We start from the raw sequence: 22,670 nt of genomic DNA on the forward strand, positions 1-22,670 counted from the left end.
GGGGTTATTGCCTTGGAGTCTCTACCCCAGGCCTGCCGTGCGGGCCCTTGCTCGGGTTACCACGTGCTCTCTCTCAGGCAGCCCCACAGGACAGGCTGGCCACTTGGGAGTGCCCAGCCCCGGGCAAGCCCTGGAGGAAACAAGGCCGTGGGGAAAAGTCTCCTGGCTCCCTCTCCCCCACACAGGGAGCAGCCGTTGCTACGCAGCCTTGTTTGTTCAAGGCTAGCCAGGCGACGAGCAGGAGTGTGCCAGCAGCGGGGCCAGTGGCTGCCCCCAGCACCTGCCCAGACAGAAGGCCCGCAGCCCGGGGCTGTAAGGCTGGGCCGGAGCCAGGGCAGGCCAGGCGTGGGGCCGCCCCGTCTTCCCCTCCCTGGACCCACAGCAGCATCGTCTGCAGAGAGACCATGGAACCTGGATTCCTCTGGTGACAGGGATTTGGCCTCTGGATGGAGAGGTGACAGGTGATGTGTCCACCAAGCTGTGGGTGGGGGGATGGGAAGGGAGGGTGAATTAGGGTGCCTGAAGTCCTTGGTGGGGTGTCAAGGAGCTGATCTGGAGTAAGGACGAGGGTGTGGTGAGAAGAGGGTTACCGAGCTGTGATGGAGTCTGAATCACTGCCGGGAGGTGCCTTCCCCTCTCTGGGCCTTTGCACCGGGAGGTTGGATCCCTGCTCTCTGAGTGGAGTGCCAGGAAGGAGGAGCTGTCCCGGGCTGGCCCCTCCCCAGCCACTGCCAGAGCTGAAGGTCAACACTGCACCGTTCAAGTGCCCACCCAGCTGAGGCTCCCCGGGAGGGGGACGTGGGTGGGTGTACGTGCTATAAAGAATGTTAGGGGTACAGAGAACTCATGTGAAGTGGAAGTCTTGGAGGGGTTCTGGGTTTGAATTCTGGCTTTACCTCTTACTTGCTGTGTGGACTTAAGCTCCTTCCTCTCTGAGCCTCAGTTTCCTCACCTGTGAAGTGGGGGTTAAAAATACCTCCCTTGGCACTGCTTGTGAGGCATGGAGACCATAAACCTCTGTGCTAGACAGAGGCCACTTCTCTTCATGCTGTTAGTATTGCAGAAATGATCCTGTTCCTTTCCAGAACAGACTTCAGCTTCTGCTGAAGCTGAGGCTTTGCCAGCCAGCCCTCCTGGATAAGGGCCCATGCTGGCCCAGGGGCCTCAAGGGGCTGATATGTCCTCGGGAGCATTGGGAGGGCTGGGAAGGGCCATGCTTGGTGGGTGGGTCACTGAGGTGGGTCTCTGAGCACGGGGTGCCAGCTCCAGGCGGGTGGGCAGGGGTGAGTTATCTGGCTGGCCCTGAGCCCACCAGTCCACACTGCTCTCCACCACATCCTGGGAGGATGGAGCCTGCAGCTCCCCAACCCCAGGTAGGCTGGATCCCAGGAGTGGCTCTGTTTCAGCCCCTGGAGGCTTGCTCTGACAGATTTGAAGGAAGAGCATGTAGTGGGAGCGAGGGACACAGAGACGTCAAGCTGGGCTCTGGAGAAACTTGCCTCTGAAGGCCTCCCGGTGCCCCCAGGGCCACCGCAGAGGCCCCAGACTCTGCTCAACCAGGATGGATACTTAGAAGTTGATTATTGTATGCTCAACCTCTTGCAGACAGAGGAATGTATAGAACTCACAGTTTAAAGAATGAATGTCTGTGTAGCCACCACCATCAGGTCAGGAAATAGACATCCACACAGGACCCTAGAACCGCCCCCCATGGAGCCCTTCCTTGTCACAGATGCCTCCCTCCCCACAGGGTCAATCGTATCTTCATTTTCCCTTGTTTTTCCATAAGGTTTTCCCATCTATGTATGTTTTTCTAAATGCTTCATTTAACTTTGTCTTTCTTTGAACTTCCTATAAACAGAATCGCACTCTATGTGTCTTTTGGGTTTGATTTCTTTCACTGAACATTACTCTGTGGAGTCATTCGTGGTGTTGAGTAGAGTTCTGGTTTGTTCATTTCCATTGTCATGGAATAGTCCATGGCGTGAATACACCACAACTTATGTCTCCGTTTTCCTGTGGGGCATTGAGATGATTTCCAGATTTTGTCCGTATCAACAGAACTGCTATGAACATTCTCCTACTTCTTCCTAAGTTTACACATGCAAAGTTTGCTCTGGTGTAGATGCCTAGGATGGAATTAATCGGCATAGGGCTTGCATGTCGTTCCCTAGTGGTTGACCCATTAGCTCTTCACCCACCACACACACACTCTGTATCTCTTCAACACTTGGTACCGTCTACAATTTTAATTTTCGCCAACCTTTGCAGGTGGGTGGTAGCATCTCATTCTGACGTTAATTTGCATTTCTGTGATGATGAGGAAATGAGCACCTGCCCTAGACTTTCTTCCTCATCACTTTCCTTCCTTTTTGGTTCTCCCATCCCCTCTGATCTCTCTCTTAGCCTCCTCCCCCGCTCCCCGCCCCCACTCTCCTCAGAACTCCCTTTTTCTCTCAGTCCTCCTGCCCCTCTCCCCTCTGCACCCTCTCATCCTGCTTCTTGGAAAACCAATCTCTCATCCACATTATTTCTCCATCACTGATCTTTGAGCTGCTGACCTGGTCTCCAGAGGAGCTGTCTAGAGGTCTGAGATTTTCACTTTGTCTCTGCTTCTAAATCTTTGCTTCTTGGTCCAACTCACATCCTTTCTTGGGCCTTGGATTTCCATTCACTTAAACAAAGACAGAAAAAACAACAGCCTTCCTCAGAAGTCATTTTGATTTCCCAGGATAACCCGGCCTAGACCCTGGAGAGGTACGTGGAAGACTCTAGCTCTTCTTCTCAAGAAGAGTTGAGCTTCTGCTGGGTGCACTGGGAGAAGGACAGAGCGGTGCTCTGATGTCAGCTGAGCTTCTTACAGGGAGATGGTTGTCAAGGGCACTTTCATGGAATGTGACAGACACTTAGATGCTGGGCATGGTCAGAACAACTTTGCTGAGACTATGATGGAAAAGATGTATTATTTCTTTCCAGTCTCTTCTGAGTCTCTGGTACCTGTAAGTGTTCGCAGACTACAATTTAAAGTTGGGAGCTCCAGCTACTGGGCAGGGATCTCTGAACAGCCAAACCATATATGGAAAGCGTTCTGGGGACAATAGACCAGGTCATTTTGAATTCAAGACTTCAGAACGATGATCAAGCTCTGGGATGACTCGTTCCTGAAGGTGGGACTCTCACGGTGGGCGGCAGGCTTCCAGGTCCCAGCTGCATAATTTCAGGCAGAATTTGATTCAGTAGCACTGAGTCCCACCAAGGAGTTCAGACCCTGGGGAGGCACTGTCATGGCTCTGCCCAGGCTTTGCACTGCTGAGTGACTGTTTTGGGAGGCCTCGGTAGATTGGAAAAGGCACCTTTCTTCCTAGCCTTGCTCAGGGCCTTGCCAGCAAAGGGCTAGAATGATGCCTGCAGGGCTGTGGGTCCTGGTAGGCAGTGGCTCTTGACATTCCTGGGTATGTCATACAGCCTTTCATAAGCCCCTCTTTTAAGAGCCAGGAGAGTAGCTGACCTCTGAGATTTCCTTGCAGCTTAAAATTTAGTGGCAGGAGAAGCAAGTAAAGGCACATCCTATTCCCACAGCATGAAACTTTGTTAAATTAACTAGGACAAGTTTTAATCTTTAATTTACATTTGCATTAACATTATATACAAGAGTGGGGAAAGGCTCAGAATATTCTGGATTTCATAAATTTATGGATATGTTACATACCTATTGTCCCCAGGACTGCCACTTGTTCATCTGGTACTTTTGTATGAATTAAAAAAAGATGCCTCTTTAAGACACTTTGAGCTTCCCTGGTGGTTCAGATGGTAAAGAATCTGCCTGCAATGCAGGAGAAGTGGGTTCAATCCCTGGGTCAGGAAGATCCCCTAGAGAGGGAAATGGTGACCCACTCCAGTATTCTTGCCTGGAGAATTCCAAGGACAGAGGAGCCTGGAGGGCTATATTTCACGAGGTTACAAAGAATCAGACATGACTGAGTGATTAATGTTCACTTTTCACTTAAGACATTTTACTTTTATTCATCAGAGAAAGGCTATAATAAATGTGCAGATCTACAGTGTCTACAGTGTGAATGGTGTCTTAACTATGATGCTCTTGTGCAGTGTCCAACCTGAACAATCAGACAGGAAGCCCTGTCTCTCTCCTACCTTCATTATTTTTCAAATACAACTTAAATAAAACTTTCTCTCACATGTAGGCTTTCTCATATCTTTGAGACCAATGCTTCTCATATCAGAATTCCTGGGGAGGGTGTAGGGAGCTGTTTCATATGTCACAGACCCAGACATACATGCAGCTGTCCTCTTCCTCTCTTTCACTCATCCCCCCCAAAACACACACTGAGATTTACAAGTTGAAGACCACAATTCTCAGCTGTGTTGGGGCATAAACATGGTTGAGAAGTACTGCTCTGGGCTCCTGACCGTGAGATTCACCCTGTCCCAGGAGGTCACTGAGATGTGGGTGTGTCCTACCCCAGCCTACCCACTGACTCCTGCTCACCCCAGGGAACTCAGGCAACAGGCAGACATCCTATTGCTTTAAGTGGCGTTTCCACTTTGCCACCCAGATTCAGCCAGGCCTCTTTAATTTTTATTTATCTTTTAATTTATTTTTGTCTGTGTTGGGTCTTCACTGCTGGGCACGGGCTTTCTCCAGTTGCAGAGAGCAACTCTTCATTGCAGTGTGCAGACTTCTCCTTTTGGTGTCTTCTCTATCGAGGAGCATAGGTTCTGGCATGTGGGCTCAGTGGTTGTGGCGCACAGGCTTACTTGCTCCGCAGTTTGTGGGATCTTCCTGGACCAGGGATTGAACACATATCCCTGCATTGGCATGGAAAATTCTTAATCACTGGACCATCAGGGAAGCCCAGCCAGGGCTCTTAGCTTCTAGCCACAAAGACATTCAAAAAGGGCATTTCCCTCTCCTTGAATGTCTGATTGCCTGCAGTAAAATTGTTATTAAACAAACAATATATATAATGTTAATAGCCACTGTTTATTGAGTAGTTGCTAGGGCCCAGGCCCAGTGTTAAGTGCTTGTCCTATTTTATTGAATACTATCAATAACTGTGTGATAGACAGTGTTATTTCCATTACAATTAAATGCATGTTCAGCAAAGTTTAGTCACGTGAAGTCACACAGCTAGCAAGGGATGGAATTTAATTCAAGTCTGTCAACTCCTAAGCATCCTCTCTGGAGTACTGTGCACCACTACCTCCAAGAGCAGAGGACTTCAGCCCTGCTGCTCCCACTTAGTTGCACTGTGGCCTTGATAGTTACTTAACATTTTTTTTAATGAATTTTTTTTTCTATTCCAAATTGTGTGTGTGCATGCTTAGTCGCCAAGTCGTGTCTGACTCTTTGTGACCCCGTGGACAGAGGAGCCTGGCAGGCTACAGTAACTAAGTGAAGGAAACTGATTTCTTACTTCCATGTTGATATGTGCCAAGAATTGGGCTACATGGTGCTAAATGTTATGCCACTTCACTTTTGAAATTCAGTAACAAGGCAGATATTATTGTCCTCGTATATATAAGAAGATTGAGACTTTCAGAAGTTAAGTGACTATGGAGAAGGAAATGGCAACTCAGTCCAGTATTCTTGCCTGGAGAGTCCCATGGATTGCCATTTCCTTCTCCATAGTCACTTAACTTCTAAAAGTCTCAATCTTCTTATCTATACAACGAGGACAGTGCTTGGCACATATCAACATGAAAGTAAGAAATCTGTTTCCTTCTCTTACTTACTTCTCAGTGAGACTGTCTGTAAAGATGTGCTTTAATTTTGATTTCTTCATTCATTCATGATACAAGCAGTTATTAAGAGTTATTACTGGGATGTCCCTGGTGGTCCAATGGTTAAGGCTCCAAACTCCCAATGCAAGGGGTCCAGGTTCAAGCCCTGGTTGGGGAACTAGATCCCACATGCTACAGCTAAGAGTTCACATACCACACCTAAAGATCCTGTGTGTTGCAACTAAGACCGAGAACAGCCAAATAAATACATTTAAAAAAAGCGTTACTACTATGTCCCAAGTACTGGGTTGGACATTTGTCTGCATTTCTGTAAATTTCCATGGGCCTACACCTGATTCTGTCTGGAGGACAGAAGGGTTACAGGAGACTTGATCCCACCTGATCCCATGATGGCAGGAGAGTCAGTGGGTGCAGCTCCGGAGCTGGCGGAGGGGCGCAGAGAAGGAGCAGTTAAGGCGGGGAGGCCATCTCATCTGGGCACTGCCTTCCTGCTGGCCCATGTGCCAGTCATAGCTGGAGGCAGTGGTGGGGAGCGGGGTGCCCTGAGATGCCTCTCACAGAGGGTCTGGTGGGTGTGGGTATCCCTCTCCTGGTTCTGGGTGGCAGGAGACTCTTGGGATTCTCAGCTCCAGGAGTGGCTGAGTCCTTATCTGGAAGTTGAGAGTCACTGAGGAAATCAGCTCTGCCTCAGGCTGACAAAGATGGAGGCATCTGGCTGGGGCAGGGCGGGGAAAGGAACAGAATTTTTTTTCCCTGGGGTCAAAATACATCATATTCCAGGGCTTCACTGTTCTCGTGCTCTGTGGTCTAACCTCCTATTTCATGGATGATATCAAAGCCTTCCTGCCCGTTCCCTCTGGACTCCCCTCCTCTGCCTCCCTTTCCTCCCTGGGGAACCTGACCATGCCTAAGCCAGTTCCCTCCCCACGCCTCCCATCCAGGTAGCTCTGGGATCCCGCTCCATCAGTTCCCCTGCCTCCCTTCACATCTACAGCCTTTCCCTTCTCCTGGCTCTTTTTCCTTCTACGCACATGCTCCAATAGTTCCTACCCTTAAAAGAGACACAGAGAACAAACACCAACTTCACCCACCCTCACTCCGCCCCAGCTGCCTCCCACGCTCTCTCTTCTTTCCCATCCAGCAGCTCTGAAGAGTGATCCCTACCCATCATCTCCTTGACCTTCCACACAATTCTCAACAGCAACTGCCTGTGATCTCTGGGTCCCCCAGGCACAGAAGCTGCTATCAGTAGCCTGGCTGATATCCTCAGGGCCACATCAATGGGCTTTTCTCAGTCCTTACCCCTCCTGACTTCTTTGCTGTGTGGACTCTTCTGTTTATTCTCTGCTCTCTTGGTTTTCCTGGTACCCACTCCCTCCCTCCCTGAGTATCCTCGCTCCGGCTCTCCTCTCTCGGTGTCAGGTCTTCCTGGTACCAGGCCCTTTCCAGAGTCTTAGATGGTAATACTATAGAAATGAATATTGCTTCCACAAAACTCTTTTTTCCCCCCTAATCTTTTCCTCTTTGTTTTTGCTATGCCATGTAACTGGCAGGATCTTAGTTCTCCAACTGGGGATTGAACCCAGGCCACTTGCAGTGAAAGCACCAAGTCCTAACTACTGGACAGACAGGGAATTCCTCCACAAGACTCTTAGGCAAGCAAGCTTTTCATTAAAAGAGATAATTTATGCTCAAGGTAGAAGGTGGGGAAAAGTGGCTAGCTCAAGGGGTGAGTTGCTTTTATAAAAAAAAGAGAGGACTGGTCTCATGAGCACTGGTAATTTCCAGAAATAGTCAAACATCTTTGATCAGCGGTGGGTGGCTATCAGGAATAGGGAGTGTTTCTGTGGGGGAAAGGTTGGCATGAGAATTTTCTGCAAGAAAGCACAGGAACAGAAAAAGTTGAAATTGACAGTTGAGCTTCTGGTCTTGTGGCCACTAGGTATGCCAGGCATCTAGCTTGTAGGGCTTGTTTTGCCCAAGGCTGTCCCCGGGTCCTGATTCCAAGATGGTTGCACTCCTGCCTGTCTTGTTCCTACTGACAACATCTGTTCTTATGGCTTCAATTGCTGTCTGATTCTTAGGGGTTTCCTGGCCTGGGTCTCCAGCCCAGATCACCCTCTCTTGAGTCTCAAACCAACTTTCTGGATGCTTTACCTGAGGGCCCTGGAGTAGCCACAAACCAACCTGTCCAAACCAGGACTCAGGGTCTCTCCTGGGCTGGCACCTGCTTCTGTGTTTACCATCTCAGCAGCAGAGGTACTCTGTGCTCCAGGTCTTTCATCAGATCCCTAGACTGGGCTAGACTCTCTCAGCTCTCCTATTCTCATCTGTCTCCCTGTCTTGCTGACGTGGCTCCTGCTGCTTTCTCAGATCTGACCCTGTTCTCCCATTTGAACCACCTCTACCCCAAATCACACACTTCTCCTCTCTCTGCAGGATTATTTCCACAGACTCCTGCCCTGTCCACCCACATCTGTCCTCCAGCTGCCGTGAGCTTGGTACTTTACAGAGAACAGATGCCACGGGGTATTGATTGCTTAGTAGGGGCCAGACTCAGTACTGAGTGATTTTGTGTTTTATTGAATGTATTATTGAAGTGGGGTAGGCAATATCTTTATTTTTGCAGTTAAGGAAACTTTGGCTCAGAGAAGTTTGGCAACAGGTCTGTGGTCACACATCTCACAGGTGTTGGAATTTAATCTCATTCACCTTTGTATTTTAGTTCCTCACATACAGCTGAATGAGTGAGCAGATCTCAGAATTTCAGTGATAGGCTGAACTTAGGAGGTCAGAGTCCAGTGGGTCACCTGAGAACATACAAAATTTTCCCTGGAAGTCTATGGGGTGGGCTACCTCTTGTTGGGGGAGGGGACGGGGTATGTATGGGAGTGGAGCTGTGGGTGGGTGACTATTTTCTGGGGAGACACCTGGGGTACAGGAAGGCGACAGGTCTAAACTTTGACATTAGAGGCAAATCTTGGTTAAGTCATGTATATTTTCTTTACCTAGTCCAGAAGCTGTGCTAGTGTCTCTGCTTGGGTCCTAAAATTTTGTTAAAACCTTCCTTCCCTAGGAAAGTTTGTCCTGGGTCCCCATTGAGTAGTCTGCATGAAAACACAGGTTAGATGATGTCATTTCTCAGTTAGAAATCCTTAGAGTTCCCTTTGCCTGCAGAACAAGCCCAGACTTGACAGAGCTGTGCAGGTACCGGCCCTCGACTACCTGCCTAGACTTGGGCTCTCCCAGCAAACACTAAACTCAGAGGCCTGTCCAGTCCTCTTCACCTTTGCTCAGAGTTTCCTGAGTCTGGATTGCCTTTCCTACTTCCCTGCCTATCTAGGTCCTACTTCCTCCCCAGCCCAGTGAGGATGCAGCTTTTCCACAGAGGGTCTCTGGGTGCCTAGTCACATGGCACTGAGGCTCTCCCCATGTGCCCCTCCCTATCCAGGACCAGGATGGATTGGGTTCTCCAGGTGTTGCAACAAGCATTCCCTGGGCAGTATAGACTCACCATGAAAATAGCTGGAGATTCATCTAATTTGAGCCTCTTACTCTGTAGACATGTCTTTCTCTTCCTCTTGAGCGGTGCCTGTGTCACCTGAGTCTGTCTTGAAGGAAAGGAGGGCTGGCCCTGGTAACTTTAAAGATAGCGTGGGTTTGCACGTTTGTGCATGTGTGTTTACATGCAGGGTGGGGGAGGGAGAGGAAGAGCTAATACTCAACATTAGTGATTACCTACCAGCCATGGTACTAATTTATGTTTGTACATGACTTCACTGAATCCTAACAAAATCCTTTGTTAGAACACTTTTTCAGATGAAGAAATCAAAGCTCAGAGGAATTAAATAAACTGCCCAGGTTCATTCAAGAGGGCCAGGGTAGGGTCCCAGTCTCCCTGTGTCAACCTCAAAGCAGAGTTCTAGGAATCCCGAGGTGGGTGTTCAGGGCAGCCTGGGGTGGGAGGGCTACTTACCCACAAGGCCCCTCTCCAGTGAATGTTTCAGTGGGGACATATTTTGGGTTCAAACTCTAGGTTTGGTGAATCAGTCATCTTTCCCTTCTCTCTCTCCTCTCCCCAACATGGCACTATCATTCCCATCAAACACATCTGAGCAGGTGAGCTCTGACTTACTGGAACCCACATCCCAGGATTGGGGGCAACCCTATCCCAGTCCCCCTGTGCTGACCCTTCCTCCCACCTCAGAGCCTTGCCCTCCTGCCTGAGGACTGTTCATTTGAGGACCAGACTCTGCCTAGCTCCTTCCGGAGCAAGATGGACCCTATGGACTGTGCGAGCCGAGGCACAGGACGGTGGGGACTTTGTCCTTGGGACTGACGACATTCTTTCCTGGGACAGTACCTGCTTGTTCCCTTTCCATTTGAAACCTGAGTCCCCTTCAGTCACCTTTCTTCATTCCTGTGGTGCTGGTCACCATGGAACCTCTTTAGCCATAGTTTTAGTGGAAGGAGTGTACAATGGTCAGTTACCTTGGGTCACTCCATTTCCTGAGTGGGGACTCTGAGACTGAGGGTGGAGGAGCCAGCCACCTTGGGCGATTCAGAGCATCAGGGAGTGAGGGGGGAACCTGGGTCCCCAGAGCTCCCTCACTGTAGCCCTTTAGGTCAGGGACTGTTTTCCCATCAGGGGACAGTCACTCCTTGATGCCCAGACAGTGATGGGTCAAACAAGGGCTCAGTGGATTGTGCCTCAGAGGTCAGCCCTAAGTACTGTCCATGCCAAGCCCCAAAGCTTTGTCCTCATTTGGAGTGGAATATCTGATTTTGGTTTTTATAGTTTGGGCATAGATCTTTAAGTTTCCACCAGGCCTTGGGGAGGCGCCACCCACTGTCCTGACAGAAGACATGGTTGTCTGTACACAGGTGTAGGCACCTTCCATTGGCAGGCACTGAGGAGGCCAGCATGTAGACCCTGAGGGCCTGAGGGGTCAAAGGTGTGAACGTAGGAGAGGGGAGGCCTGAAAGGGTCTCTGTCTGCTGGGTTGCCTGGGCAAGCCATGGAGTGCACTCAGCGTTCCCTTCCATACTCTTGGTGTCCCTCAGGGCGTGGAGGAACCTGGGCCATCCTGGTCCGCCGGGAAGGTAGTAGGGAGACGGAGACGGGTGGGGGCAGTCTTGCTCAAAAGGTGCTGTTGAACCTTACATGTCTGGACCCTTAGGCAGCTCCAAATCTTCTCTTTAGCTTCACAAACATGATTACTGTGGGGAGACTGAGACAGCACATCCACTTTGATAGCCTAAGGTCAGAGTCAGGGCTGGGGTCTTCTTACACTGGAGTCTGAACAACAGCCCTGTGGTTCTCAACCCTGTGTGAACATCAGAGTCACTCAGGAGTTAAGGGAAGACAAATAACTAGACAAAGCCCTGTGGCTGTTCCTTGGAAGAGTCTGCTTCTGTGGATGCCTGGGTGCCGCCTTGGAATCTGTCCTTCTGATCAGTTTGCAGGAGATTTTGATCTGCAGCTGAGACTGAGAGCAAGGCTGTAGCTAAACGTCACGTTTCCACCTGTGATTCGCACAGAAAGTCTGCACTCTGGTTAGATACAGGTGGCAGGAGTCTGTGGCGTCCAAAGCCTGGACTCCAGCTTGTTTACTTTTATTCTGTCTGTTCCCCCAGGAACGTTCCTTCTGGGTTTTGCTGGAAGCAGCCATCTTGACAAATTCTTGAGTCTCTCTCACTCAGAGAGGTGAGAGGTTGGGTGTTCGGACCCATGGAATAAAATCTCCCTCCACGTCGCTCTGGAGAAGGGCCATGTCTCTCAGCTATTCCGGGCTGCTTGTCACTACCATGACAGGCAGTTGCCTTCTCCTCTGATTTTGAGGAAAATTCTTCTCAGAGAATTGAGTAGCTGGAGGCTGTAATCAGCACGACCTCAGAGGCTGGGCTGGAACCTCTTTTTGGCCAGGAGGATTGCTAGGAGCTGCTCTGCCTGCTGGGGTCTGGGTGGGGACATGTTGGGCTGGCTTCCAGACAGAAGGCAGGTGTTTTCAGTACCTGGGTTAGGATTTTTTGCTCAGCAAAAAAAGTCTGGCATTGCCTTCTGCCCTGTCCCCTGGTGGTATCTCAAGGGACCTACTCTGGGGCAGAAACTGGAGGATTTGGAAGGTGCAGCCTTTGTCCTGATTTTATCACTGATCATCTCTGGTCATTCACCTCCCTACCTGTCAGGGTGGAAATGGGTCACTATGATATCAGCAGAGAATTTATAAAACTGAGTGAACTTGCAGAGTCTGCGGTGAGACCTTTATTACATGGGAAAAGAATGAAGTCAGGTCAAGGGCAGGAATGGATGACTGGCCCCAGAGGGTTAAGGGAGGCTGGAAAGAGGCTTGGAGGGGTCAAGCGGTCAGCTCAGGACAATGAGATGGCTGGGAGTGTCTGAGGTTGGCTTGGTCAACAAAGTGAGAATGAGGGCCAGGAACTTAGTGCAGAAGAAGACCGGTGTGCCTGAGAAAAAACAAGGGAGTTAGTCTCTGCAGAGTCCCCTGCTGCATCCTTGAGTGAAAAGAGGGGTTGCAAAGCTTGACTCAGCATGAGCTTCCAGGGCAGCTAGCAGAGTAATGAGGAAAGTAGACACTGGTGGGGAAAGGCAGTGTCAGACTCCCCCTTGATAAGCTCTACCTTCCCCAAGACCCTGAGGTGACCATGTCAACATCAAAGCTGGGTTCATGTGTTTCACTGACACTCTTCATAATGGACTGTCTACAGTCTTGCAGACTATCTACATAATGGACTGTCTGCAGTCATGCAGTCTTGAGAGTCCCTTGGACTGCAAGTAGATCAAACCAGTCCATCCTAAAGGAAATCAGTCCTGAATATTCATTGGAAGGACTGATGCTGAAGCTGAAACTCCAATACTTCGGCTACCTGATGAGAAGAAGTGACTCATTGGAAAAGACCCTGATACTGGGAAAGATTGAAGGCAGGAGGAGAAGGGGATGACAGAGGATGAGATGGTTGGATGGCATCACTGACTTGATAGACCTGAGTTTGAGCAAGCTCCGGGAGTTGGTGATGGACAGGGAAACTTGGTGTGCTGCAGTCCATGGGGTTGCAAAGAGTCAGACACAACTGAGCAACTGAACTGAACTCAACAGTTATGCAACCTGGGGACTTGGAAACTTTAAAGCATCCAAGAGAGTCTGAATGTTAAAAGTCCCCTTCAGTCCATGACAAGTGCTAAGTCGCTTCAATCATGCCCGACTCTTTGCAACCCTATGGACGATAGCCCACCAGGCTCCTCTCTCCATGGGATTCTCCAGGCAAGAATACTGGACCCGGTTGCCATGCCCTCCTCCAGGGGATCTTCCTGACCTAGGGATCGAACCCATGTCTCTACATCTCTTGCATTGGCAGGTGAGTTCTTTGCTACTAGCACCACCTGGGAAGCCAGTGGCAGATTTCTTTACTACAAGAATACTTTAAGGGCTTCTCTGGTGGCTCAGTGGTAAAGAAACCACCTGTCATTGCAGGAGACACAGTTTCAATCCCTGATCTGGGAAGATCCCACATGTCTAGGAGCAACTAAGTCCCTGGGCCACAACTATTGAGCCTGTGCTCTAGTGTCTGGTAGCTGCAACTAATAAGTCCATGTGACACAACTACTGAAGCCCCAATGCCTAGAGCCTGTGCTCTGAGACAAAAGAAGCCAAGGAATGGGAAGTCTGTGCACCACAACTAGAGAATAGTCTCTGCTTGCCGCAACTAGTGAAAACCCCACACAACAACAAAGACCCGGCATAGTCAAAAATAAATAAAATTTTTTAAGCTCTTAAAAAAAAAAAGAAGACAGAATGCTTTAGCTTCTGGTGGGCTTCCCACAAAGCGGTTTAAAAAGAGTTTGTGATTTGTGCTGATTCTCTCTGCCTCTCTCTATCATACATCCCTGGATGCTATAGGTTGGAGTCCTCTGGATGCTTAAGAATAGTGCTCACAGCCCAGAAAGTAGCTGCTGCCTCTGGACAAACCCCCAAGAGCCTCCTCCACCCAGGGCATGGGCACCCGTGATGATGTACCCCCAGGTAAGGGGCCCCAAGGAATGTTGTTGGGGTGGGGATCTTCCTTGGATACTCCCACGGACTCTGCTTGGGAGATGTAATCAGGCTGCCATGCCTTTCCGTCTGGGCCAGGCTCTCTGTGGGGTCACCCTGCTCAGCCTCCTGTGGGGGGCTCCCTATCTGGCTCCAGATTCCTCAACCGGGGCTTTGCCTCCATTTTCTGAGTGGATGGGCTGACTGAGGGTAGAGTTCTGTAGTGGGAAAATGAAGACGGGCCAAGAATGCAGGAGTGGGTCCCTGGGAGGGCTGGGTGGCCCCGTTTTCCTCAGCTGACAGGGCAGGAGACAGTGCAGCCAAGTCTGTATCAGGAAACAGCGTTCCAGGCCTGGCGCTGCGGCTGGGAGTCGGCTGTGTGAGCCCGTTTCCTCTGGAGGGTGAGGGAGGCAGAGGTCCTGCCTGGAGGGGAGGGGGCGCTTGTGGGGTGGAGCTGCTGCTCCTGGGAGGGGCTGCTGCAGGGGCCTGGAGACTCCTTGGGAGGAGTGTGGAGAACTGGGAGCGCCTGAGCAGTTCAGGGAACAGGCCACTGCTCAGGGCCGAGGACCGGGGAGCCCATGAAGGAGGTTGAGACAGTGCAGAGTGGGGAGGGTTTGGAGCAAAGCTGGGAGAAGTCACGCGGAGAGGGCTGGGAAGTGGGCTTTGGTGGGGACCACGGTGCCCTGGCCGGCTGGGGTTGGGGTGGCAAGTCCCCACCTGAGGGCAAGGCTCTGATTTGGGGGATGGGCCCCAGAGGGCCCGGGGCCATCTGCCCTCTATCCCGGCCTTAGTGGACTCTAAGATGCTGCTCTCCCTGCCTTTCTGTCCCCAGCCAAAGTTCCGGCTCCCGTGGCCGCGTACTGTGGCAGCGTTCCCCAGAGCAGTGCTGGGCCCCTTGCACTCCCGGGTGGAAGCAGTGACTCCAGCCTGAAGACTTTTGGAGAAGGTGAGATGGGGGATGGGCCTGGTGACTCCATCACATCAAATGGCCTTCGAGTGTCCCAGCAGCTTCTCTAGGGCCTTGGGACAGAGATGGGCCATTCCACCTGGCAGCCACGCAGACAGGGTCAGTGACCACAGAGCAGAGCTTGGACCTCATCCTGGAGGGAGGAGATGGGTGTGTTTAGATGCCTGACTGTGTCTTCAAGCCGTGGGCAGGTGTTAATTTTACCTTGGTCCCTGCTGAACACATCCTTTGGTTTTAGGTGGGGCCTTGGGCTTCCCTGGTGGCTCAGACAGTAAAGTGTCTGCCTGCAATGCGGGAGACCTGGGTTCGATCCCTGGGTCAGGAAGATGCCCTGGAGAAGGGAATGGCAACCCACTCCAGTACTCTTGCCTGAAAAATTCCATGGACAGAGGAGCCTTGTAGGCTAAAGTCCATGGGGTCACAAAGAGTCGGACACGACTGAGCGACTTCACTTCACTTCACTTTTCAATTCTCTGCCTCAAAGGATGGAGGTGTATGGAGGGCTCCTGCTGGAACAGGGAAGTGGGGCTCTCCTAGGAACCGCAGGAAGGCCCCATGAGCCCAAGAAGGCAGAGCTGAGGTCCCAGGGCCTGGGTGGTGTTAGCACCTAGGGAAGTGGGGGGGAGTGGGCTCCTCTAGCATAGCAATTCTTGTCTCCGCCTCCCTCAGCCTCCCTCCAGCCAGTGTCCAGCGCCCTCCTGGAGAAGCCGTCACAGCTCTTGAGTGGACATGGGGACCCTGGCAGCCTCAAGTTGGATGCTCCCCTGAAGGCCTGGCAGGCCAGGAACGGCCACCCCAGGAACCTCGCGGCTCTGTCTCTGGGTCCCCACCCACTGGTGCCACTCCCCTCGCTGGAGTCGGAGGCCAACAGTGTGGCCCGGGACACCACCCAGATCAAGGACAAGCTCAAGAAAAGGAGACTCTCAGAGGGCTTGGCAGCATCTTTCCGCGGTGAGCCCTGGGCCCTGCCCAGCCCCCAGCCCTAAGGTCAGGGGCCCTAGGCCACCTGTGCCTGAGAGTCAGCAGGGGTGCAACTGGCAGCTGGAGTCAGAGGTGGTCAGGGGGGCACCTTCTCTACAGCCCCTGCCTCCTCCCTGGAATGCCGTCTCCCACTTGGGCCTCTGCAGCGGCTCCCAACCGGACTCCCGATTCCCACCCTCGCCTCCTTCTAGTCTTCACTGCAGAGGAATTCTCTTCGAACACAGATCTGACCACCTTCTTCCTCCCACTTCTGCCAACTATACTAAAGCCACTCAGTGGTTTTCAGGTGGCTACAAGGACTAGAACCCTCTGCCCTCCCCCCTAAGTCAGTGCTGATTTTGTTCTCCTTTCTACCCAAACTGCCTCTGAATTTTAATTATTTAATTAATTTATTCTGAATTTTAAATAGGTGACTCTGACACTTTCTACCAAATTTTACAGGAGTGGGAAAGGACACTCAGCACAATCTGGGCTGTGCTTGGGGCTGGGCTTGGGGCTGGGGGAACATCTGCCCCCTCCTCTCGCCATCCTAGCCTCCCCAGGACATAAGACCCTGTTGCCAGCAACTCAATTAACTCCACTCCCCACACTCCGGGGACTCACTTACTCCCCATCCCCACCCCATGCAGCCACTCTGGATCCCGGCGGAGGCCCTAAAGGAGTTCCCCTGAGGACTGCCATCCCCCGGGTCACCTCTCAGAGGCTGCTGAGGGTGTCCAGGCCAATGCCGCCCATTCAGAGCATCCCCACCACCCCAGAAGCCAGCGGAGCCAAGGAGAAGGGCCTGGGCCCGCCCACAAGCTGTCAGGGTCCCCAGGAGCTGAGACCCGGTGCCCAGGAGGTAAGGCAATTGGACTACTCTGAGTCTTGCCTCCCACCCTTCTGTTTTTCTTTTGATCCTTTACCAATCCCTGTTCCTGGTCCCTGAGCATCTCTGAAGGTATCTTCTCTGGCAGTTGCCCCAGAGGTACCGAGCCAGCTCCTCCTAAGCAGAGGCTGTGTGACCATTCATCTTACACGTGATGGTTCTCAAGCCTTCTCTGATCTAAACGTTCCAGAATTTCCTATGGTTCTGACCCTCCTCACTTTTGGCAAGGGACTGTGGCAGAGGGGAGAGAATACTGGGTTAAGACTCAGGAGATTTAGCTTCTGGTTTCCACTCTGCCTGTCACTGGCTGTGTGACCTTGGACAAGTCACTTCCCTCTCTGGGCCTCAGTTTACACTAAGAAAAGGGAATTGGACCTGATGTTTTTGAGGATCCCTTTCAGCTCTGATGTTCTAGGATTTTCTGAAGTGAGAACAGTAAAACAGCTAATAATAATGACAAAAGGGGTTGGAGTAGGAATGAGAGGACCCCCTTTTCATTTAAATGGTAAGGAAACTATGAGCTCAGGGGTCCCAGGGTTGTGTTACTGGAAAGAGAAACAGGATACCTACCGGTGCTGCGGGTAGAAGGGACTACTCTGCGTGAGGCACCTGGGAGGTGAGCTTCCCGAGTGAACTGTTTCATGGACCAGACCCCTCCCTCACCTCTGCTCCCAGGTACAGATTTCCCAACAGTACTTGCACTGCAATGATGAGAAGATGCACAAGTCCCTGGGGGGCATTGTGATCCCACCCATCCCAAAGACCAAGGTGCCTGCTGGGACCTCCTGCACACCTGGCTCCCTTCCCAGCCTCTTGCCTCTAGGCCAGGACATCCTCACGGGCCTGAGGCCCCCCGCCACACGGTAAGCAGCCCTAAATCAAAACTATCTTGTGGTCCTCCCTCCTCTACCCTCCAAGATCTGCTTGGACTCTCTATGACTGGGTCTCCACACCAGGGCACAACTCTGGGGGCCAGATGTGTGGAGGGCAGGGTCCTCTACCATGAGCCTCTGACTTGGGCAGTCACAGAGCTGACCCTTGACTCCAGCAAGGAAGGGTGGATAGGCTTAATTAGCAATGTCTTGACCTCTGTCTTCTACCAGTGTCCTGATACGTGTGGTTGCTGCCCTGATGAATAGAGTATGAATAATTTTAAAGTGCTATTGGATTCACGATAGCTCTTTGTGATGGTGCATTTTCTTAATGAATGTACACTAAAAATGCAAGCATTATTGTGTCTATGTACGGTGGGGGGAGTGGTAGTCTACAAAAGTCTTGAACTTAAAAAGGAGTCTTCATACTCCAAAAAACTGGGAATCAGTGAGTAGAGGATCTCTGTGTTGTAATGAATCAGGACTTATGGCTTGTAAGTGGGACAGAAAGTACTTTCTACATGGCCAAGATCATCCCCATAGTCAGACCAGACTGATGTTGGAGTGTGTGTGTGTGTGTGTGTGTGTGTGTGTGTGGGTTTGAGAGAGAGGGAGAGATAGAGATAGACAGGGAGAAGGAGAGAGAGCCCTCTCTTTGGGGTCTGCTGTACCCATTTCTCTCAAGTGTCCTGTCTCCCACATTGCCTCCCCTTCTGTCCAAATACATGTCCATATCTTATTGTACCTTGGTGGAGTGTGGGAACCCATCTGCAGACCTGCTCCTGGGTTTAAGCTCTCTGCTCGATTTTTCTCTTCCTCCACCGACCTCTACCTCCTTACCATCGAGACCGCCTCCTCCTTTCTTGCTCTTCCTTTTCCTCCCCTCTGAGAGTTCTTGGTGGCTTTCATGACTCTCTGGCCGCAGATAGTGACCTTTCTACCCATCCCACTGCTCTTGACTTTTTGGTATTGTCTGAGCTGTTGATGTCCTTGAATTATTTGCCTTCCTCACCTTCCTGACTTCCAGTCTCCTGTGTGCCTTCTTTCCTTATTTCTTAAATGTATTCCAGAACTCTTTACCTCCATCTCCTTGTTCTTCCCTGGGAGTCTTATCTGTGCAGGTGGCTTCCAAGGTCAAGTATGATGGAAAACTTCCACATCCCCTGGGCTTCCCTCCTCCTGTTGAGCATTCCCAGGACCCTCAGGGCTGATGCAGATCCAGCATTGGAGGGAAGGAGGGAGGGAGGATATACCACCACCACAGCATCGCGGATGGAACTCTTTGTGTTTCCCCTAACTGTCTCTCTCCCATGACCTCCCAATTTCCACTGGGGTGCAGGAGTGCTCTTTGATCTTCCAATTTCAGCATCATTTTCAACTCTTGCCTCCTGTTCCTAACAGATTGCCACTTCCCATGAGGGCTTTCTTAAACAACGAGAGACAATACGAAAGCTACCACCCCTGCTTGCCCCTGCCTTTGCTCTTAGTTTGCACTTACTAGCTCCCTTTTGACCTCCCCCTGGAGCTTCTACCCCATCTCCTGTGGCCCTGAGCTCTCCATCCTGATCTTTTGTTTTCATCCACCACCCCCCCCTCCCTGAATACACCCCTTCCATGCATCTCACTTCTATTGACTTCCTGGTGCCAGCAGCTTAAACAGGAGTCTCCTTGGCCAGACATTCAGAGTGTCCTAGTCCACCACTTCACACTTCCTCCTGTGCTGCTCTGTGGTAGCATGAGCGGCAATCTGCTCCCCCCATACCCCTGTGTCCAGCCCTGGACGGCACCTCCCTGCAGCCCCAAAGTGAGCCTCTTATCCTTGGCCTGCTGATCAGTGCCTACATTTTTCAAGCCCCAGCTCCACATCCACCCTCTCTGTCAGGTCTTCCCTGGCCTCCTCGGGATGAGGGGAAGGGCTCTGTTCACACGGCATCCAGCCTGTGTGCTGTCCAGCCACCTCCCACCTACTTATTTGCTCACCTTTTATTTCAACCTCATTTCTATCCGTGAACTTGCAGCACTATAAGGCAGGGGCTGTATCTGGACATTTCTGTGGCTCCCATGGTATCAAGCTCCCATGTTAACTGCCATGGATTAGTCATGCATGGATTAGGCAGATAACTATCTGAAGTATCTGCCTACTTGCTGTCAGGTTGTGACATGGATTTCTCTCCATTGACTCTGGGAGGCTAGCCAACAGCTGGGAGGGAGCCTCCCTTACCATTTCATCCATCCTTTCATCCGTCTATCTGTCCATGTGTCCAGGCATCCATTGACTCACCTAAAAGCTGTTAAGAACCTCTCTGTGCCAGACATTGTATCAGGTGTCATTAAAGCAAAGCCAAGGAAGACATTCTCTGTGTTCTGGGAGCTCATGAGAGATATTTACTAGTAGACCATTGACTAAAAGTCCAGTGAGGTAAATGCTAAGATAGAAGGCTGCCTCTAATTCTGAGGAGTTCTGTGGAAAGTGATCTCAATCAGGCTGGGAAGACTTCTCAGAGAAGGTGAGGCCTGAGCTGAGTTTTGAAGGCTGAGGCAGAGTCTGTGAGATGGGGCACAGGGCGAGTAGGGGAGGAAGAGTGACTGAGGCGTTCGGGGAGTGGCTAGTTTTCCAGCAGCGCAGTATCTGTGTGTGACGGGGGGGTGGGGGGGGTGGGGGGGTGGTGAGATACGCAGGGCTGAAGGGCCCATCTGCTAAACTGAGGATTGTGAGCTTTACCCTGAAGCGGTGAGATGCCACTGGAGGCTTTTTGCTGTGAAGTGATGTAGATCTGATTTAGGAAGGCCACTTTGGCCACGGCCGTGTGGCATGGGCTGTGCATGCCGTTGGGGGTTGCCTCAGGGATCCAGGGGAGAAGCTGTGGGCGCCTGAATGGGCAGAGGCTGTGGGGCCCTGGTCTGCAGTGGTCAGTGTGCAGAGGAGCCCGAAAAGTGAAGAAGTGGGGGAGGGGGTTGGTGACTGGATGGCTGTGGGATGAAACAGGTAGTGAGCTGAGGCTCATGCCAGAGTTACTGGATAAACAGCCAGACAGATGGTGGTGGCTTCACCAGGACAGGGAATTAGGAGGAGAGGCAGGCTTTGGGGCAGTGGGGTGGTAACTCATGAGTGGGTTCAACTTGTGCTGCTGGGGACACTGGTAGATGCTTAGATGTCCGGCCAGGTGCATGGAGAAGACTGTCGATGCAGGTAGATCTTTGCCATTCCCATCATTTTCGTGCGGCCTGGTGGGACCACCTCAGGTCATGGTGGTGGTTCAGAAGAGGGAGGAGGGGTTGGAACGCTGTGTGGAGAGAAGTGAAGGCTCTCTGGGTGTGGGTGACCTTGGCCTCTGTCCTTTCTGCTTATGGGTCTCTAGAGAAGGGAAGGAGAGGTTTGCCAAGGTCCACAGCTTGAAGGAGGCTGAGCCATGTGCTCTGAGGCCACATCCTCTGCTCAGAGGGGAAGGGAAAACAGCCTCCAACTGGAGGTCAAAGGGGCGAGGCTGTGGGCCAGGAGCCGGAGGCGGCTGAATCTGAGGGAGGAAGCAGCACCAGGATTATCGGTGCCCCATGCCTAGCCAGAACCACCAAAGGGACTTCCAGCTCACCTCTGCCCCCTGCCTTGTTAGCACAGCTGGGCAGTGGTGGGTTCCAATGGCAAAGACCTAGTGGTGGGCTCCAATGGGCAAAGACCTAGAGCCCTGGGATGTTTGCCTACGGTCTCCAAGCCACACAAGCCCTCCCTCTGGGTCCTGATCTAGCAGGCTGTGCCTGTCCCAGGGAGCAACTCTGAGTCTTGGTTGGCCTAGACTCTGACCCTTCCTGTAGACCTCTGGTCCCCTGACCTCCACGGTCCCCTCATTAGAAGCCCCTATGTCTGGGCAGGCACTCAAGTGGGCTCTCCTATGGCCTGTCCTCCAGCCATCCCAGCCTGGGTCATCCTGCTGGGTGAACACTCTGAAGCCAGAGCACAGGATGTCGTGTCCCAGTTCTCGTGTTGTGGCTTGTCACCCTGTCAGTCCCCCAGAGCCTTCTGCAGTCTATGCATTTCCCAGTGAGAAAAGAGAAGTCCATGTTAGGTAATGTGTATCTATTCTTCCTGGGAATGTAAGACCCATGAATGCATCACCACCTGTCTTAGTGACACCGTATTCCCAGTGTCTACACAGTGCTTTTCCCATAGTACATATTCAATAGGGTATGGTAACCCACTCCACTATTATTGCCTGGAGAATCCCATAGACAGAGGAGCCTGGCAGGCTACAGTCCATGGGGCTGCAAAGAATTGGACATGGCTGAAGCTACAACATGCACACAGGAATGAGTAAATAGTACTGTTTATTTTAAAAACTGCAATTAAAACCAGTGCCAAGAATTCCTCATCTTCCCTTCCCGTGCTCAGTTTGAACAGAACATCTCCTATAAAGCAGTGGTGATTTCCCATCAGCAGCAAAGGGGGTCATTCCCTCTAGACCCTGGAGGGGAGAAGGAGTGGGTCCCTGAGCTCTCATGGGTTGGGAGAGGACTTGAAGTCAGTCTGTCCTGAGCTGGGAGGAGATTCACCCCCATCTCCTGTGCACACAGCAGGGGCAGGGCTTCCTGTTGGACTGAGTGGTTTACTCATGGAGGCTGGCTTCCTGGGGAATCAATGGTCTATGCAGTCAGAAAAGAGGGCTCTGAGTTTTGTCTGGACCAAGCCTGCTGGTCAGCCTGCCCTCAAGTCCAGAAGGAGCTGCATCTCCTGCTGCCTTGAACACCTGGCCAAGAGCCTCTTTACAGGGACACCCATGGCCCCCTCTGTCTCATCCCATTCTCATCTGTCACCCCATCCTGGAGCTAGTCTAGGAGCTAGCTCTTGCTTGCTAGCTAGTGCAGCAAGAGTTCTTGCTTGCCGTCTCTCATGGTGCTTTTTTCTCCCCCGTTCTTTTAAGATTGGTCCGGGAGCGTGGGCCTCAGGAGAAAACCCCCAAATCTCTGGGTATGTACATGCCTTGCACCCTTCCATTTGTTATTTGACTCTCTGGTTCCTGGGTTGGATCATGGGATCAGAATTAGGGATAGAGGAGATCTGGGTGCTCTTAGACTCACTGCCCTCATTTCTTGGAGGGGGAAGCAGAAGTCGCCTGGTGCCAGGGAGGGTGGTCCCTGCTCTGTGCTACCCTCCACCAGCGTGGGTTGCTTCATGA

The 22,670-nt window shown here is 51.6% G+C and overlaps 1 protein-coding gene across 2 annotated transcripts in view; it reads left to right on the plus strand.

The window, feature by feature from the left end:
* The first annotated feature begins 300 nt into the window (after positions 1–300).
* Positions 301–22,670, plus strand: part of TOGARAM2 (TOG array regulator of axonemal microtubules 2) — a 56,224-nt gene continuing 33,854 nt past the window's right edge. For both annotated transcript variants that reach the window (XM_065927232.1, XM_065927233.1), the window contains exons 1-7: positions 301–461; positions 13,683–13,805; positions 14,647–14,760; positions 15,451–15,732; positions 16,392–16,603; positions 17,306–17,493; positions 22,416–22,462. In XM_065927232.1, coding sequence (XP_065783304.1) covers positions 13,778–13,805; positions 14,647–14,760; positions 15,451–15,732; positions 16,392–16,603; positions 17,306–17,493; positions 22,416–22,462 — 871 coding nt within the window. In that variant the 5' untranslated portion in view covers positions 301–461; positions 13,683–13,777. The remainder of the gene's footprint in view (positions 462–13,682; positions 13,806–14,646; positions 14,761–15,450; positions 15,733–16,391; positions 16,604–17,305; positions 17,494–22,415; positions 22,463–22,670) is intronic.

The sequence above is a fragment of the Muntiacus reevesi genome, chromosome 3 (genome assembly GCF_963930625.1).
Source record: "Muntiacus reevesi chromosome 3, mMunRee1.1, whole genome shotgun sequence".
Lineage (NCBI taxonomy): Eukaryota > Metazoa > Chordata > Mammalia > Artiodactyla > Cervidae > Muntiacus > Muntiacus reevesi.